General features: G+C 39.6%; 1 protein-coding gene across 3 annotated transcripts in view; it reads right to left on the bottom strand.

The window, feature by feature from the left end:
* Window positions 1-19,073, bottom strand: part of tcf3a (transcription factor 3a) — a 41,201-nt gene that overhangs the window by 2,832 nt on the left and 19,296 nt on the right. The window contains exons 5-18 of one of the 3 annotated variants that reach the window (XM_073857945.1): window positions 15,689-15,764; window positions 14,478-14,512; window positions 14,294-14,372; window positions 13,023-13,081; window positions 11,584-11,686; window positions 7,731-7,822; window positions 6,790-6,934; window positions 6,610-6,668; window positions 6,346-6,427; window positions 6,151-6,218; window positions 5,778-5,957; window positions 5,580-5,673; window positions 4,378-4,519; window positions 193-419 (exon numbers count right to left, since the gene is read on the bottom strand). In XM_073857945.1, the coding sequence (XP_073714046.1) occupies window positions 193-419; window positions 4,378-4,519; window positions 5,580-5,673; window positions 5,778-5,957; window positions 6,151-6,218; window positions 6,346-6,427; window positions 6,610-6,668; window positions 6,790-6,934; window positions 7,731-7,822; window positions 11,584-11,686; window positions 13,023-13,081; window positions 14,294-14,372; window positions 14,478-14,512; window positions 15,689-15,764 (1,441 nt within the window). Of the gene's footprint in view, window positions 1-192; window positions 423-3,714; window positions 3,957-4,377; window positions 4,520-5,579; window positions 5,674-5,777; window positions 5,958-6,150; window positions 6,219-6,345; window positions 6,428-6,609; window positions 6,669-6,789; window positions 6,935-7,730; window positions 7,823-11,583; window positions 11,687-13,022; window positions 13,082-14,293; window positions 14,373-14,477; window positions 14,513-15,688; window positions 15,765-19,073 lie in introns of all 3 variants that reach the window. The other 2 variants (XM_073857944.1, XM_073857943.1) reach the window with 2 other exon arrangements.

The raw sequence follows: 19,073 nt of genomic DNA on the forward strand, positions 1-19,073 counted from the left end.
CAACCTACTTTAAATGACATAAAGCAAGATGACAGAAGAAGAAGATGAATGAAGCAAAGCAAGAACGCAGAGAGAAGCAGACAAGACGATCAGATGAGACATCAACATCAGAAGCAGCAGCAGCGTCACGTGTGTCTGGTGATTTTTGGCAGGAAGGTGTTTGTGTGTGTCGAGGGGCGGAGTTTATCATACCTCGCACCTGTCTCTCCAGGCCCAGGATGACCTGCACGGCCTGCTGGAGGATTATGAGTTTGGTCTGAGCTTTGTCGCTCTTCAGGTGCAGCTGACACATACGGCCGAGCTCCCTGAACGCCTCGTTAATGTCCCGCACCCGTACCCTCTCCCGCGCGTTATTGGCCATGCGGCGTTCCCGCTCACGCTGTTCCTTCTCTTCCACCGTGAGGCACTCGTCCGAAACACTGCTGCCAGAGGCGACCAGGCGCTCGTTAATAACGTTAACTTAAAAAAAGACCTCTGAACTGCAGTTTATTACAGGGTCCCACACCTTTCCAATACATTTACACATCACAAAGAAAAACATTCAGTACTACATTCAGCCAATTTGGTTATTCACTATGGACATTTCTACACGCATGTGTTTTATTGACAGTGGAAACCCTGATCCTAGTCATGTTAAACTACAACTAAACCCTCCTGTCACTTAATAATCTCTAAATGTGGTTCTGTCAGAAATAAATGCTGCGTATGTGAACGACTCATTTCAAACCAAAGTCCAGACTGTGAACGAATAACGACGAGGACTGATGAAGAGGATTCGGCAGAGATGTGGAGAGGAGAGCGCCATCTTCATCATCATCATCATCATCAGATCCTGAGCACCAAAACAAACAAGGCTCTTTACATTCTAACTACACGTCGTGGAGCGTTTATAATCTCTCAGAGGGTCAGTGGATTTTGGGGAGACCCGTGGGAACTGCCACAGAGCGAGCGAGAGAGAGAGAGAGAGCGAGAGATATAAGACGAGAGGACAGCGAGATGAGACGCGCCATCTGCCAAGAACCGTACAGACACACACACACTGCCACTGAGACAGCCGGAGGACAGAAGACAGGATGAGGTGAATGCGACCGTCTCATCGTAAACGCATCCCCCGCTCCAGAGATGCATTTATACCACATGAGACTAAAACCACTGCGACCATCTGCAAAGAAAAGTGCTGAAGAACAGGTGGAGATGGGGAAAGAAAACAACCTGGAGCACGAGGGTTAAAAACACGGCCGGCGGCTCGGGACATGCAAGCAGCGCACAGATTATTATCAGATATAAAGCGAGTGTTAGCAGGAAACGAGCAAGAACACGAATCCATCTCTGTGTGAAAAGCCTGTAGAGAGAGAGAGAGAGAGAGAGAGAGAGAGAGAGAGAGAGAGAGCGAGAGAGAGAGAGAGAGAGAGAGAGAGAGAGAGAGAGATGCACGTTCACAGACAAACAGAGATGTTAAAGAGATGATGATGATGATGAGTATAAAGACACGTTCACAGATGAAGCAGATAGAGATGATGAAGAGCATTACAATCTCAGACACACGGTTACCGTATGAGTGAATCTCACTTCTGAAAGTTCAAAACATTTCCATTCGTGAGATTTACCCAAACTTAAACGTTTAGGTAGCGAGATGAACATGAAGCTGCAGGAAATGTCAGACAGAAACACACGCAAACCATGACAAAATGTGCAGACAGTCCCACAATCACCCTAAACAGGCACCTGTTTGGACCGTGGGGAGGTTGGAGGTCATCTAAACATGATGAACAATAATCTGATACAATTTAACGCCTCTAGGGTTGCAAAGGGCTGAAAGTTTCCACACCATTTTCATGGGAACTTAATCTGGGAAATATTCCAAACAGGATACTTAACAGGAATTTATGGGAATTATTTGGACATTTATATAAACTATCATATAGAAATATTAATAAACATTTGGTTATAAGCAGGCACGCACGCAAGGTCATTTAAATTTTAAAGAATCCTGATACTTGAGCTCATCAAGATTAGAGGTCGACCGATATGGCTTTTTCTCTGGCCGATATTTAGAAATCAGGGCAGCTGATGGCCGATATGTTTGGCCGATTTTCTATATGTACATAATAATCAAAATGTTCTCATCATTAGCAGATATTTTAAATGTAAAAATGTCACTATTTAAGTCAAAGTATTTAAAAAATGATGACTGGTCTTTCTGAAGAGTTTTACAACCTCCTCTGCACCATGCATTTATCAGACACAGATATTACCTGACACTCAGTTTTTACCATAGCTTTTATTGCTTTGTAGGATAAAATCCTTATTTGGTAGACCTGATAAATTATTTATTCATCATAAAGTTAACATAGTAAATGTCTGTGTTTTTTAGTTGAGACTGTTATTTAGGGCAAATCTTTCTAAACACATTTATATTCTCATTTCTGAGGCGCTATAAGTGACTGATTGTGCTGACAGTGACGTCTTGTGAGTTTAGTGTTGGGACAGATCTGTTGTTTCAACCGTTCATTCATTCAAACGAATCCGTTCAAAGGAATCAGTTCGCGAATCAGACGCGTTGTGTTGTAATCCAGGCTAAGCAGCGCAAAACTGTAAACAAAGTGTTACTGTAACAACACGAAAAACATTTCCTCGGTGGATATGATTTGGTCTTCCGACCTTTTGCCATCGAGTCAGTTTTGTTTTGAGTAATAAAAGCAGGGAGACAGTTTAAAGACAGAAAGCGTGCACGCGCGGCTCTTCTCTCTCTGTCACGCAAACAAAACTCATCATCACTCATTAATCACATGAAATGAGCCTAATCTTTGCACGGACAGTGCACCGCGAGACATATCCCGTCGCGCTGTTGTACTGGCTGCTTAATTCGCGCGATCCCGCCATCGTTTCCTAAAGCTGTTTGTGAATAAGTCACGGCTTCACACACACGAGACGGGAGCGATCTGCTTGCAACAAGAGACAGCGTCACGAGTTCTACAACACCGCTTAGGTGCCCGCAGATGCGCCTGCATATTAATCGGCCCAATTTTGCAGTAAAATCGGCCAAAGCCTTTTTAAAATATGCCAAAAATTGCCCAATTAATCGGCCCGGCCGATAAATCGGTCGACCTCTAATCAAGACACAGATTTATTCATAATATTAAAATGATTTCTGAAGGATTTTTGATTAAATGAATGCAGGCTTGATGAAAACCTCAAAGATTTCCTCTCAAAAACATTAAAAATAGTAATGTGTCCAAACTTTTGGGTGGTACAGTAAATGTGTATGATAACAGAAAACTAACTAGCAGAATGTAGAAGAAAGATCATCACAGCTACATGATAACTAGACTCATAAACGTTCAATGAAACAGTGCTCGCTTACATTTAGATATCTGATTTACTGTCTTTAAATGATCCGTGTATGTTATGAATGAATGAATGTAAGTAGATGCAGGGGGTGTGGCCTCACTTCACTGCGCTGTGTGCATGTGACTTAAAAATGTGCAGAGAAGAAATTCAACTTAAATTGCATTAAATCTTGTTTGTTAAACTACATTTAAGTTCCCTGTTATTGCAAATTCCCAGTTTATTCCCATGGAAAGTTTCCAGCCTTGAAAATTCCCAAAATGTTGCAAACCTAACCGCCTCCTCTCACCCCTCGACCCAATCAGACCCACAGACAGATCTCCACAGTGTCCGCTCACTGATCTCAGGTCAGCCCCACACACTGACCTCGCACTTGCTGTTCCAGGTTGAGTATAACGTTTACGGCCTGGTGCAGGATGAGCAGTTTGGTCTGCGGTTTCTCATTGGTCAGGTGCAGCTGACACATGCGGCCCAACTCTTTGAAGGCCTCGTTGATGTCGCGCACGCGCAAACGCTCGCGAGCGTTATTGGCCACGCGGCGCTCTTTCTCCCGCTCCGCCTTCACCTCCACCGGCAAATCCTCGTCGTCTTCGTCATCCTCGTCTTGACTTGACGGATCAGAGGAACACAGGGATTACAGCAAAACAACCGGTACAGGGATGAACGTGTGTTTCCCCATCATGACATGTTTGGGGCGAGCGAGAAGATATATACACGTGTGTGATGTGAGGGGAACTAACGTTTATTGTGTTGTGTGTGTGTGTGTGCAGGTTAAGATGTGTAGTTGTACATCCGCGTGTCTGCATTATTTATTCAAATGTTAGAAATTAAATAGAAATATAACTTTATCCATTTCCTCAGAAACCAACTCAATCACTGAGTGACCTGCACCGTTTCTCAGCTAAACACTTTCACTGTTTTACGATCAAAATCTTTAATGTAAGGAAGGTGGATTATCTCTTTATAAACAAATGGCATGTTACTGTGGGACCCTGAGAGTAAATGTCAAGTGTTCGGATCGGCCGGTACCTTGTTCTCGTGCGGCTCTTTCCATCTTTCTTCTCATCCTCTGATTTGTCTGCATTAGACATGTTCTCATCATCTTCTTTATCTTCTCGCTTTATATCTGAGCTGGAGGCGTGAGAGGAGCGAGAAAGACCGCCAGAAAGACCTGACAGACACAGAAAACACCGTCAAGACTTTTCATTCTCAGCAGCACTATAAAAGGATAGAAGTTATTTGTGACCCGTGCTAAAAATTACTTTAAAATGACGTATGAATTGTTGAAAATATGACAATAAATGAGAGAGCTACATGTGTTTGATAAAGTTGATCGAGTCAACAAAGTCAATTTTGGGAAAACTTGAGTTATAGATTTTTGAAGGTTCAAAAGCAAAATCAGTGCATCCTAACCTTAAAAAAATCACAGTAAAACTAATAGATTTAACACACATAAAGTCAAAAACAATATCTTTAGGAAAAGTATATATGTTCAACTTTTTCCTTTTTTATTGTTTGATTGACAGCTTTAAGATCTACTGTAATGATCTAATATAATCTTACACATCACAACAGTTAACCAAACATTCACTTAAGACATAACAGATTATATCTGCGTGAATTCTTGTCAAAACAGATATTTTTGTAATCCTGTGCATGTGTGTGTATATATATAAATATATAAGGTGTCACACACTTGCGCATCAGATGTGTCAGTCAGCATGAGGAAGATTGTTTTTATGTCTCTATTGTTTTATTGTTTCTTTATCTCTCTTAATAACTTTAAACATGAATCAAGTCCTGCACTTTATTTTCTAATTCCTGCCTGTTTTAAAAAACAAAAGCACAATGTCAGACGCTCAAGTGAGTGAAACCGCATCTTTGAATTAGATTAAACATTTAGGATGGTACATCTCTCACAAATAAATATCAATTTAGATGCTTAATGACTATTTAGGCTGAGCATTGAATTCGCTAGACGAGAGATTTATTTTTTATAAAAACCTCAATTTCAACAAAGTCGACATTTATATTTTCTTTTGCCTTCAGCTCAAAATTAGACTGTGTGCATTGAGACTCATTTTGTCAGTATGGGTCACATACTTGATATTCTGTTTGGTGCAGAAACTAAAGCACATTTACACAACATTTCCCAAAATGTGCATGTTAAAAATAGCAATAAAAATATTGAATCTCAATTAAATGTCAATAATAATGAGAGAGTCACTGACTGGTAAAGCCGTCAGATTGGGATGTGGGCGGAGCCTGATGAGAGGCGTGGTGTCCCTGCAGTAAACCTGCGCCATCATCGCTGTGATTTGACATCTAGACATCAAAGAGAAAAGTTAGCTTAATTACACAAAGGACAGACAATAACAAATGTACAATAATAGCATGCACTCTGTGCAGTAAGACAAGTTTAAACTCACCATGCCCTGCAGCCGACTGGTGAGGCCAAAAGCCTGACTGAGGGACCCCAGAGCCGTCACGCCATGACCAGAGACCGCCGCGCTTAATAAACTCTGCATATCTGCGGCCAAGCCCTGTCCACCGACCGCATGATTCATCATCACGTTCAATGCTTCACCCAGACGATCGTCAAGCTTACTCTGCACAGAAACCAAATGATCGACATCACTCTTCAAATAACACACCAAAACGGAAGACGTAGAAAGAAAATGACCAAATCAAAGCAGCCAGCAGTCATGAAAAATCATGCTGTAGCGTCCACATCTATATGAGTGATATTTTTAATAGTGTTTAAAAACAGATGTTTTGTTCATGTGCTGATACAACAAATACCTGCAGTCCCGCCTCATAACCAGGTGATGGAGCTGTTTGAGAAGAACCTTTAGGCCACTGAGATGCTGACGCTGTGGACACAAACACAAAGCTCAATAAGCTCTCAGTGTGTGTGTGTGTAGATATGGTTAAAACTGTGTTGACACAATCACACAACAGATGGCACCACAGAGTCATTTACAAAGAGAGAAACCCACGCGACAACATTTGAAGGAGATCCCACAGGAGGGGAAGGAGTGGAAGGAAAGCTGTTTCCATTATTGTCAGAGGAATAGATCTAAACATATAAAAACAAGTCTTTCAGTGATGCGATTTAATTTACTGAATGATTGAACACAATTCAATGTCCAAAGAACCACAGCAGATATTCTGAATATCAGATATTACATTGAAAAATAATTAGTTCATGTAAACTGGGTGTAAATTATAAAGGAATCAGTCACTGAATGTCATTCTCACCGAAGCCAAAGCTTTTCCGATCTCAGCACCCGAGCTGCCTGCGTTTCCGGCTCTGTTTGCTGTAATGAAGAAGAGAGAGAAACACGTGCGTTTATGATGAACTACACAGCAGGTCACAGCAATAAAGTCGACCGCCCGTCTCGCTCTGGTCTGTGGTGGAGTCAGGGTGGAAATTCTTACCCATGATGCTCTCCGTTCCGTTTATGGGCGGCGTGTGGTTGGGAACTCCATATCCAGCAGATGCCGCGTGGAAGTTTGTGGATAGATTGACGTCACTACCGTGTAGCTGGTAGTTCTGCGGGGACAGGGGCAAAGGTTGCCTCTTCTGTGATCAACACAAACACATGCGGTCAAATTTATTTACAAATTAACCACAAACACATTTATCAGCCAATCAAATGGCTGGAATCCCCCGACTCATCATCACTTTCCACATAGAGGTCTGGCATAATGAACTATTTGAGGTCTGTGGCTCATCAAATAGAAAAAGAATATAAATGTCTAAGTAATGACATCAGGAGCGGTTTTTAACCAACCCAACCTGACAAAACATGATCAGTGAAAGGGTTTTATGACTTTAGCAGAAAGTGTCAGTGTCATTTTAAATACGTGAGCACTTTAAATTCAAAAGGATTTGATTGGCTGTCAATGGTTTATAGTTCATACTGGTGAATGATCTTATACACACAGAGGACTTTCTGTGAATGTTACAGCAATGTTACTACTGTAGGTCCTCTTTACGGGAGTGATGTACACAACCCGAAATGACCCGAATCACTTTATACCCGAACCCGATGTGCATATACATTTTTTTAAAAGAAAGACCCGACCCGAGACAAACCCGAGAGAGATTTCGGGTTCGTTTGACAAAAAACACATTAATTCTAAATTACCCGCTAATATATTAAACCGACCAGTGTCCGAGGCACACGTGAAACTTTTAGACCCCAACCCAATTGGGTCTTGGGTCGGACCTCGGGTTTTCGGATCAAAGTGGACCCGTGAAGACTATCGCAGAACATTTACAAGACGTGTTTGTGTTGACACAGAAGCCTCTCTGACTATTTTACAGAAGTGTTCTGAGATGAAAGTGCTGAGTGATTGATAAATCTCAGACTCACCTGTGTGTTAATAAAGGGTGCGGATGGAGCCATGTGAGGAGAGTTATTCATCACAGGTGAATATCCAGATTGTCCCCAGTGTTCTGGAATCCCATCTGTTAACATAAAGACACTGTGAGAAACTTTAACCAATACAACTACTCATCTCACACCGCTCATCTAAAATTAAACCGAGAACATACAACTAAAGATATGTTGTGTTACACCTTTTAATAATGCACAGTCATCACATATATAAATATTCATTTATAAGAATAATGCATGAAAGAACAATAAAAACACATTTTCACTGAAATAGCACACGTGAATAAATAAATGTATGCACACACACAGACACGCACAAACACACAGACAGACGCACACACACTAGGGCTAAAACGATTAGTCGACATTATAGAAAACGTCAAATAGTCATTGTGATGCAATGTTGTGATTTGACCACTATGATGCTGTAGCGCTAAAGTGTAATGCAGCCCTTACAAATTTGTGATAGAAGATGAAAAGATGAAAACACAATTTCAAATTGCAACCAATGGCTCAGTCCACTGCTTACCCCTCGTTTTTTTAAATCACATAGAGAAGCTACGGTAGCCATCACCGGACAAACATGTCATCAGAGACAACTTAGTAAAAAACATTTGTCCATTAAGGGTTTCTGTAAAACAGAGATTCTCAACTCTGGCCCTCGAGACCCAATTTCCTGCAGAGTTTAGGTCCAGCCCTGATCAAACACACCTGAGCAAAGTAATCAAGTACTTCAGGAATACCAGAAAATTGCAAGCAGGTGAGTTTGATCAGGGCTACAGCCAAACTCTGCAGGAAAGTGGATCCCGAGAGTTGAGAATCTCTGCTGTAGAAACACGGCGGCACAAAATGGCAACTTCCATGTATATGTAGATAAAAAGGTCTCATTCTAAGGTAATAAACACATAACGGTTCATTATAAAAAGGTCTTTATGCACCCCCTGATCATATAGTTTTGTATATTATTTTGCATTTCTGTCAAGAGATCCTTCTCAAAATTACACACTGCACCTTTAATACATAAAAGACAGAACTTGTCTTTCACTGGAGCACAACATTAAAGAGGAAATATCCTGACGCAAGAGGAGCCGGTGAGAGGTAACTTAAGTGATCTCCAGCTGAAGCTACATTAACTATCTTGGTGGTGAATCTCTATTAGATCTAGGGGTGGGCGATATGACCAAAATCTTCTATCACGATAGGATTAATTTATATCATGATAACGATATGTATCACGGTAGAGTTTTTTTATGTTTGAATAAGGTTTAAATCTTTAATACCATAGAAATGTTCATAATTCTCACAAAAAACATATACAAGCATAGAAAGAAGATAAATACAAACAAAACTCAAGCTCTCTGAAGATAAACAGTGAATGATATGAGAATGATAATAAAAAATTATTCATGTATGTATAGGCCTATATATATTTTTATTTAAGGTAGAAAAGTGATTTAATCAGGAGCAGTGAGAGATTTTCTCTCAATGCTGTTTGATTAACACGAGTGACAGACAGGAGCAAAATTAGGTAACTTCCCCTTTAAGACCAAAGTCCCTCTCCAAAACACTGTTACACATGCGCTTTCTCTTTTAGCTGTTTACTTTCTCTTAAGACCTAACTGGTCGTGTTTATGAGGATGCTTGCAAAGATGGGAATTTTGACGCATATGTGTATTTAAGGCCAATAAAGCGGAAAATGCTCACGAGCTTAATGAGCAGCGGTCGCGCGACTTGCGCGCTCCTCACAGACAGAAAAAGCAGCGGTTGCGCGACTTTTCCGCTCCTGACACACATAAAGAACGCACGCATACAGATCTGCTGTCTGTGTTTCAATAGCTTAAAATAACTTGTTTTAAAACTGCAGTGCTTAAATACGTGTACAAACGTTACGTTGTCGCGAGCACGCGCACAGGAGCGTGACGTGAGCGCGTAACCTCGATAGAAACGATAGTCCAAAATCTCTACCGGTTGACAAATTTCTACCGGTTAATTATGTCTACCGGTTTATCGCCCACCCCTAATTAGATCAATGAGAATGCAGTACTACTGATAGTAATAATATTAACAATAATTATATAATGGTTACACTTTATAATAAGAGTTCCTGAATCATAATTAACTTATTTTAACTTCAGCCTGAACTAATGCTGAGTTAATGCATGCAAGTTACTAATGAAGAGTCATCATCGAGTACAACATATGACATGTTTTTTTAGTTGTTAGTTAATGTATTAAAAACACTGAATTATGAGTCTTGTTGTAGTTAATGATGACTCTTTATTAGTTTATGATTTGTACATGCCTTAAAGCTCACGTAACACACGCTGTTTCTGCATTTCTGATGTCAATCTGGAGTACCTATAGAGTAGTATGACATCCTTTATATCTCTGAAGAGTCTTTAGTTTAATCAGATTTATAAAAGAAAGATTAGCTTTACCAAATCTTTCCGATAATGTACGAAAAAATGAAGAAGGAGGAGTGACTACCGCAGGAGGAGCGAGTATGAGTCATGCAACACTATACAACACTGTTTTAACTTATGATTCACTACATGTTCGTGTCATTTATATAATATACACGCGCCTATTTCCAACATAAGACAGAAGTCTTACTTACCACGTGTAACTCGTCATGACCCGGTTCTGAAAATCCACCGCATCAAACACACACGCAAAACTCCGCTGCTAATCCGGATAATAAACTATATCCATTGTTTCCATAAGGCTGGATGTCTTCTCCTTACATCCAAAAACACACTTCTTGTTGTGCCTTGTTGACTTTTGAAATTAAACAAAGCTGAGTGGCGTGATAAGCTGTTAGCAAGCTCTAGCGTCTCCCGCTGACTGACGGCTGGGCGGGGTTTTCCGAGAGGGGAGGTTTCCGGCGGAAGCCCATATAAAGAAGTGATACGTATCGAAAACCCCTGAAACGTCAGTTAGAACCGTAATTGAAAAAAATTAGCCGAAACTTGTAGGAACCCTGGCGAAGTGCATTCGGCACAGAAATACTCTGAAACACGCCCAACTGCGGTTTTGACACTTTGCCTACGTTTAGCATGAGGAAACAACTCTATAACTGTGTTAATAAGTCAGAATGCTTGAAATACCATTAAACCCCCCCTTTAAAGGCGGGGTGCATGATCTCTGAAAGCCAATGTTGACATTTGAAATCACCTAAACAAACACACCCCTACCACAATAAAAACTGGACTTTTTTGATAGACACGTACGAAACCCAGACAACAATGTCACGCCCCTTACTGCTGATTGGCTACAAGTGTGTTTTAGGAGAATAAAGACTGATCGAGTTAAGGAGTCAGGATAGTAATAATAAATAGTGTTATTATAGCAACACTTCTAGATCTTATAGTCTGTTTTAGAAAAGAAGCTCTTAATATTGCTGACAAGAGATGTTTGTGTTAAAAAAATGTAATCTGTAATGCTGCTTAGTTTTGTGTTTATTTTTTCTATTGAGAGAGAACAGAATATTTAAACAATGCTTAGAAAGAATGTGTGTGTAATTTGAGTTTGACAGAAATCTAAAAACTTAAGAGAATGACCTGTTCAAAGTTCATTAAAACAACTATTACAAATGCTGAAGTGATTTTATTTTTATTTATTAGTTTGAATGTGTATAAATGTTTTAACTAATTGAAAAAGCTGAATAATCATTCACAATGTACTGATTATTTGTCGAAACAATAGATGATTAGTCGACTAATTAATTCTAAAAATAACCGTTTGTTGGAGCCCTAACGCGCACGCACACACACACACACACACGGACGGACGGACAGACACAGACGGACAGACGCATGCACGCCATAAACATCTTGCATGTAAATGGAGGGGGTGTAAAGGTTTCCAGGTTTGGATCCAGGGTATCCGCTGTTGTCCTGGTTATAGTTGTCACTCGTTGTACTTTGATAGACCTGACAGGCAAAACAAAGAACGAACGACCATCAGTGTGAGACAAGCAGAATCTCAACTCGACGTTCAGAGGTTTTGCTTCTGTCAAACTGAACACAACAAACTGAAAAATAACCAAACAAAACATTTCACAAAAACGAATCAAGTGAGATTTATGAAACTAAGTGCATAAGATGCTATAGAAGAGGAAAATAAACAAACAGGAGAAAGATTCATTCCCAATTACAAAGCCATCTGCCTGTTCCTGGAGATCAGCCAACACCACAGACAGCTGGAAACACAGCGAAGAAGACAGACAGAGGAAATAGAAAAGAAAAGAGAAAAGATGAAGATCTCCATGATGACAGGAACACAACACGAGCGACTAATGTAGATGATCTGATGAAAACATTGCTCGTGTGGATGTATAAATAATCATCTCATCTCCATATATTGACTCATTCCTCCTTTAAAACAAAGGATTTTTTATTTTACTTTATTGTTGGGGTTAAATTCATTACGTATGGTCACATGATCTGCGGTCTCTAGCACGAACGCTGCCATACGCATTCAGTTCATGAGAAACACAATTCAATTACACATGAGATGAGATGACACAAACAGCTATATTGTCTATATCTATATACGTGCAGCCTATATTCTACTCTGAAGTGATTCCTGTAACCTAAAGACATCAAGTAGACTGAAGACTGTTGCCAATGGTAACGACCCGAAACCTGTGAGGTTTACACATACAGAGATGTGCAAGGGCAAGTTAAAGCCAACAGTGTGTGTGTGTGTGTCAGGGGAGGGTGTTGTTTAATTGCATGCATGTGTATGCATGAATGCACGACTGCATGCACAGGAAACGCTACCATAAATGGAGTAAAGAATCGTTGCACGTATAGAAACTACATCTGAATTAGCACACAGTATGTATGGAGTATGGGAAAATGCTTTTTGTTGAGGGCCGTTCACACTATGGGCAACAACGTGAACTATAAAAATATCATTTTAAAAATGGTTGTAATGTATATTTAATAGCAGAGGTCACACCAGAACCATATCATAGGGATCACTTTTGGAGCGCCTTTATTCCAACCATTGATGGTCAATCAAAACGATTAGACTTTAAAGAGGTTTTGGTTGTAGACGCTGTAAATGCAGCAAGAACAGCATATTTACATGTTTAATGACATGTAAACAACTGCAAAAGTATTTATTAAAGGAAATCAAGAAAATATTAGTTTGTGCCAATAAAGGTAAATAATTTGTACTGCAGTGTGCAAGTGAATAGTTAAGGTTATGTTTATCATTAAAGTGTGAACAGACTGACACCAGATCAACTCATACACTCACCGATGACACGGACGACGGCAGGCCAGGAGGAACCTTACGGATCTTTTTAGGAGGTGGATCTGAAATGAGAAACATTATTTTAAAGCCACCAGATCAGACATTAAAGTCCATGAATGGTTTATTCACTGAACAACACCAATGATGATCAAAGCAAACCAACACAGAGTCACATGAGGATGGGCATCATAGCAGGCACGTTATATAGACCCCTATATAACACGTCACTGCTCTAGCTGGAGGAAAAGTAGGTACATATAGCCGGCACGCTAAAAGTTTGAGGTTTTTACTTTAAAAAGTCATCTTGTGTTTTTGGCTGTCAGAATAGAAAGAACAGCACTTTTGGTTCAAAACTAAAGTTTTACAGGATCCTGGCAGACATTTCTTCACAGAAATCAAGAAGACAATTGGGGTTGAATGCAATACGGCGTACAGACTCGATGGAGACGATCATAAATAATGCTAGTGTTTGCAGTGCACACTTCATATCAGGTAAAATAATCGATGCATATGTACTGGACAGGTGTGTTGTTTTTATCTAGTACAAATCAGCAAGTTTTTGTTTTATAGGTGAAAAGTCAGCAACTGCGCTATTGTTTAGCTTAAATGTTACACAAACGTACAACGATAGATGTGTGTGTGCCATCCTTTGAATGATCTCTTAAAATAATCCACATTGATAATCATAGTTAGCCCAGCGATAGGTTACATTAGACAATAAGCCTTGACAGTAATTCACATGCTGTCTAGGAAATATCCAAAACCTGGTTAAAATCGTGAGAGTTAATTTACAAAAATAGCTGTCACGGTCCCGCAGAATCAGTGAATGTACATATTCAACTATTATCATTGATTCTGAAAACCATGTCGAAGAGACCGTCTGGGACCACAAAATAACCGGAGAAATTAAAATTTAAGACCCTCCTCACATACACAGTGTTAATGCAGAGGCTCGAATGTTTTAATGACTCACAAACTGTTTTTTATCCGTTTTCATTTATACTTTTCACTAAATTTAACAGCACTTAGTCTGACGAAAAGATTCAATGTTGGATTTTACTATGAAATTCTGTAAGCATTACCCAAATACTAAAACACTACCAAAATCTACTTTTGAATGCAAACCAATAATAAGCTGTTGATAAAATGTATAATAAGTTTAATCGTTCTGATAACTTGCATTTAATTTATTAATTTACAGAAAAAAATAAAACCGATTGGATATACCCTATATAAATCATATCAAACCCACAGCCAACATCAGCTCATCTCACCTATGGCAGAGTCCGGCAACCTCCTGCGGTTATACATATCTGAACCAGAGACGCCGATATCACCCGACAGGAGCTGTGACTAAAACAACACGTGACAGGACACAGATCAGACATCAGATCAGACAGACTACAGGCTCAAACTCACAATTAGTCAACAACTTATTAAAGGCAGCACTAAAATTACCTGTGTGCCAAACGGGTAACCTCGGTCAGATTTACCTGTAACACACATCAGACACGCAGGTAAGTGGTGGTGGTTAGTAACAAAAGCTTATATCAACCAAAATACATATGATATGAGCACAGCATGATGATGCAGAGCATTGATAAGATGTCAAAAAACAACCATGAGGTGTGTTAGTATACAGAGACAAAACAAATATATGGAGCTGAAGGTGAAGGGTAGATAGTGATGTTAGTGTGCTCAGGTGGACTTCATCTCTGTGTATGCGAGCGCTCGGGCGAGTCAGCTCTGCTCTTTATGGGTTTAAGATGAGACACATTAGAAACGTCTATCTGGAAGGGGATTAACCCTCCATCTTCTGTCACAGAAATCCCTGTGTGACCTAAACCGGCTCAGGACAGCGGGATATCTGGTGTGTGCTTAAAGTTCACAGGCTGATGAGCAGTAGAAATGGGGTCAGATTAGGGCTGGGCGGTCCGACACAATACACTGGGCCACTTGTGACAAATACATATTCGGCTCAGTTTATACCAGCTTTAAAAATAATGAAGAGAAATCAACACCAGATAGAAACCTGTGAAGCATGACTGTTTTTACACTGACACCAGACTTATCACATTACCAAACAAACAGATGAGATGAAGAACATTTCATTAATAAAGACAATTCATTAAATCAAAAATATCTCCACATGGTTAGATAACACACACACACACACACACACACACACACACACATATAGGAACTATAGAAAACTATATTGTTAACTCTTTCCCGGTCAGCATTTAAAAAGAAAGCTGCTAGCCAGCGCCAGCATATTTTATAATTTTCACAAAAGTGAAATGTTTTCCAGAAAATGCTCTTCTTTAAATATATAAACATACAAATATATCAAATGAAAGAATCTTAATTTGTTCTCTTTTTGACTTTTGATAGAGATCAGATTCAGAACGATGATCAAAACATACACAGAGTTTTTACTGTTTTTGGATCAGTGGATGCTTCCATGTTTTATAAGTTGGGTAAAAGCGACACCTAGTGGAAAATAGAAAAAATATGGATTGCCGTAAAAACTCGCCATTGGCAGGGAAGCGGTTTCTCTTTATGAGATAACTCCTCAACGGTGGGGAAAGAGTTAAGAGAGTAAGATTGTGGTCATACCAACCACATGTCAGATCAAAAAGTAGAGATGCGCACACACACACACTTACCGTCAATGCCTAAACCATACAACGAAGAGGCCGCCAGACCGTCAGGTTCAGGATAATGGGTGCTCTCTCCATACGCCTAACACACAAACATAAGCAATGACACACATGTGAGATCCACAGACATACATTCAAAACAAAATGTTACAAAATTAAGCACAAGTTTAAAGTGCTATAAGATCAGGTAAAACAACAGACTTCTTATAGATGAAACTACAACTACACATGATGACCTCACACATTTAATCTGAGTGACAGGTGAGAGATGGAAGGAGGAAGATCAACAACGGTCAGTTAATCTCTCTCTCACACGCACGCACGCACTGACCTATAAACACACATCTACACACACACGCACACATTATAAGCATGGTGATATGTGTATGGATATTGTAATGTACAGTAGCAAAACAGAGTTGAGAAAGTCTGTAAAATGTTTTAGGAGTTCATTGCTGGCCATGTGGAGTTTTGATTGGTGCTTTCTGTGACATAGCACGAAGATGACACGTGTTGCGGGCTTAAGAAGAGTATGCTAGTCTAGCGCAAAGACAAGATGTCTGCGGTCTGTGAGTTTTTCATTGTGAAAATAATACGAATATTTATCGGCCTATATATATATCGGTTATCGGCCCCCAAATTTAAAGAGTTATCGGCCAAAATTTCCATATCGGTGCATCCCTATTTTTAACCCCCAAAAAAGTACTTTTTAACCACACCTTTTTGTCTTGCACCAGCCATGTGGCGCGCTAGCGTGACCTCACATAATGTGTAATCACATCAAAAGGTCACGCATGACTTATGTGAAAGTACCGCTCCAGTGTTTACAGGTGTGGAGAAAGAGGAGCGTTCAGATGTTGTTGTATGTGGAATGATGCTAATTAATGTTTCTATTGTCAGTTTATTGTTTAAAATGGTTCACAAGTGTGCATTTCACACGTTACGCATGACCTTCCCATGTGATTATGAAATACTTGTCTCTTTAAGATAAGCACAGACCTGGTTTCTGCTTCTAATCTATACATTAATGGTGCTTTCACATCTGTACTTCGGTTCATTTGGTCCGGACCAAAGGCAAAAATGATATATTGTAGATTTTTTAGAAGTTTTGGCTCCTTTTCACACCACACTGATTTCTTTGGTCTGGACCAGTTGAAACGAACCAAAAAGCAGTCATGTGTACCCATCCACGTCATTCGTTGGTCACGTGTTTTTGAACGCATTTCCTAAACTGCTTTTCGATTGGTCGGAATCCAACATGTGGAAAATTCCAAAGGAACCCCCTGAAGTAAATAAAAGAAGAGAAAAATACAGCAGACATCACTCCGTTGTTTATATGTAAGGAATAATTGACGATGGGCCATTGAATTATAAGAAAATAAGGTGTACACCGCGGGTGTGCATTATTTTCAAATAATTCAAAGGCCAAGAGTCAATTATTCCTCTTATACCACGGTTACCACAAATATTGCTCTGGTGCCCATTTTAAGACATTTGACAAGTTAGGTGTGCGGTTATCAGAAATTAATGCATACCCACGGAACATTTCTCAGCCAATCAAAATACACCATTCAACAGACCCGTGGTATAAAGTATGGAGAGACAACTGCAGGTTCTGATTGTATTCGTGGTCAGAATACTTAGTTTGTATATTCACGAGAACACCCCTTCAAGGAGGTCTCATCCGCTCGTTTGGACCGCTTTTGGTGATCACCGAGTTCGATTGCTGGATTCTCACAAACCACACCAAGTGAACTCTGGTACGATTCCAGGGCTCGAAATTGCGACCATTTTGGTCGCATATGCGACCGAAATTTAATCTGTGCGACCTTAAAATATATTTGGGAGCATTTGTGCGACTGCCCATTTTGTTGTGACGCGAGTTGATTGTGATCCTGCGTGCTGGCGCTGTCCCAGGTTCAGTGTTCTCTCCAACGATACATAACCAATCAAATCTCACCATTAAGTTCTTGCGTTTAATGAAGACCTCAGATTGGATAATATGAGCGTCAGTCATTCCTTGTTGCCGTGAAGCGCGGAAATGTGAAAAGACGAACGCGTCGCGAGCATGACGAGAGCGAGCCGATTACAGCCAAGGTTATTACTGTATTTTTTGACGACGATCCGGATTCAAACGTAACTCCACCACCGGAAAATACGAGTTGACGTTAAACCTTTCAGAGAGAGTGGCTTAAAGATTTCGAGTGTCTCCGCTATGAAAATGTAACTTACTGTGTTTACTGTAAATCCTGTAAAACGGCGTTAATGGCGGAATCAAAACATTTTAAGCGCCAGACGTACCTTGCGTAAACATGGCGAAAGTGCCAAAAACACAAGACGTGTCATGACAAATGTGTTTATTATTGATGTAGACACCGACCTGTCTGTCAGTGTGTTTAATGGTGTGTGCGCGCATGCGCTGGTGAATGGACATTCGACAAACATCCTTGTGGTCCATGTTGCTGTGGAATACGACAATGCTGATTGTATGTTTTTGTTGTATTTTTTAAAACATTGCCTATTTAGTAGTAAAAGCATCTTGGTAATGCAGTTATCAATACCAATATATATTAGGGTCACTTTTGTAATGTCACAATTAATCAGTGTTTTACTTGTTTGCTAGATTTTCTATAAAATCTTAATCATGTTACCTGTAATTGTTAAATTATTATTGCTGCTATACTATTTCAACGACATTTGGGTATTAATTTAGGAATTTATGCAGCAAAAAAAAATAAAATAGAAGACCAACTTTTAAATACTGGCCATAGGACGTGTAAAGCCTGGTGGTGGTGTTTTAGTTTTTAATAAAATAAATCTATTAACATTTACATTGTAGTTGTGGTGCTTTTTAATTTTTGGATGGATGCGCCTAAATTTTTGCTGGTGCTCCTAACTCTTTAAAGTTGGGAGCACCAGTGCTACCAAATAAAAAAGTTAATTTTGAGCCCTGGATTCAACCAAACTAAACAAGGCAGGTGAGAAAGCACCCTAAGACCTAGAAATGTTTTTATTACATAAATAATACTGTGGTATTTCAAGATCATTTCGTTTATATGTGTCCTGTCAGGAACTCTATGTTTGCTTGCTTTTTGAAACGCGTCTCTCTGTATTTGCACTTTTGAGTGTGTGTGGTTTGAATGGTGTCTGATCATCATATTCCCTTTAAAGATCACAACTCTTCATATGTAAACTTTAGGAAACTTAAAACACATTTGACCAATAGAGCAATGAAAAACAATGTAGTATTATTCATAATATTATTATTTGTGTTATGTTCTTTTTTATTCTAATATCTGAATGTATGTCAGAAGAAAATGCCTGTCAAAAGCTATAAAGTATAAAGAAGTTAGTATATTTTCCTTTGCTCAGGTTTAAGATGTTAACAAGC

The sequence above is a fragment of the Misgurnus anguillicaudatus genome, chromosome 2 (genome assembly GCF_027580225.2).
Source record: "Misgurnus anguillicaudatus chromosome 2, ASM2758022v2, whole genome shotgun sequence".
NCBI lineage: Eukaryota > Metazoa > Chordata > Actinopteri > Cypriniformes > Cobitidae > Misgurnus > Misgurnus anguillicaudatus.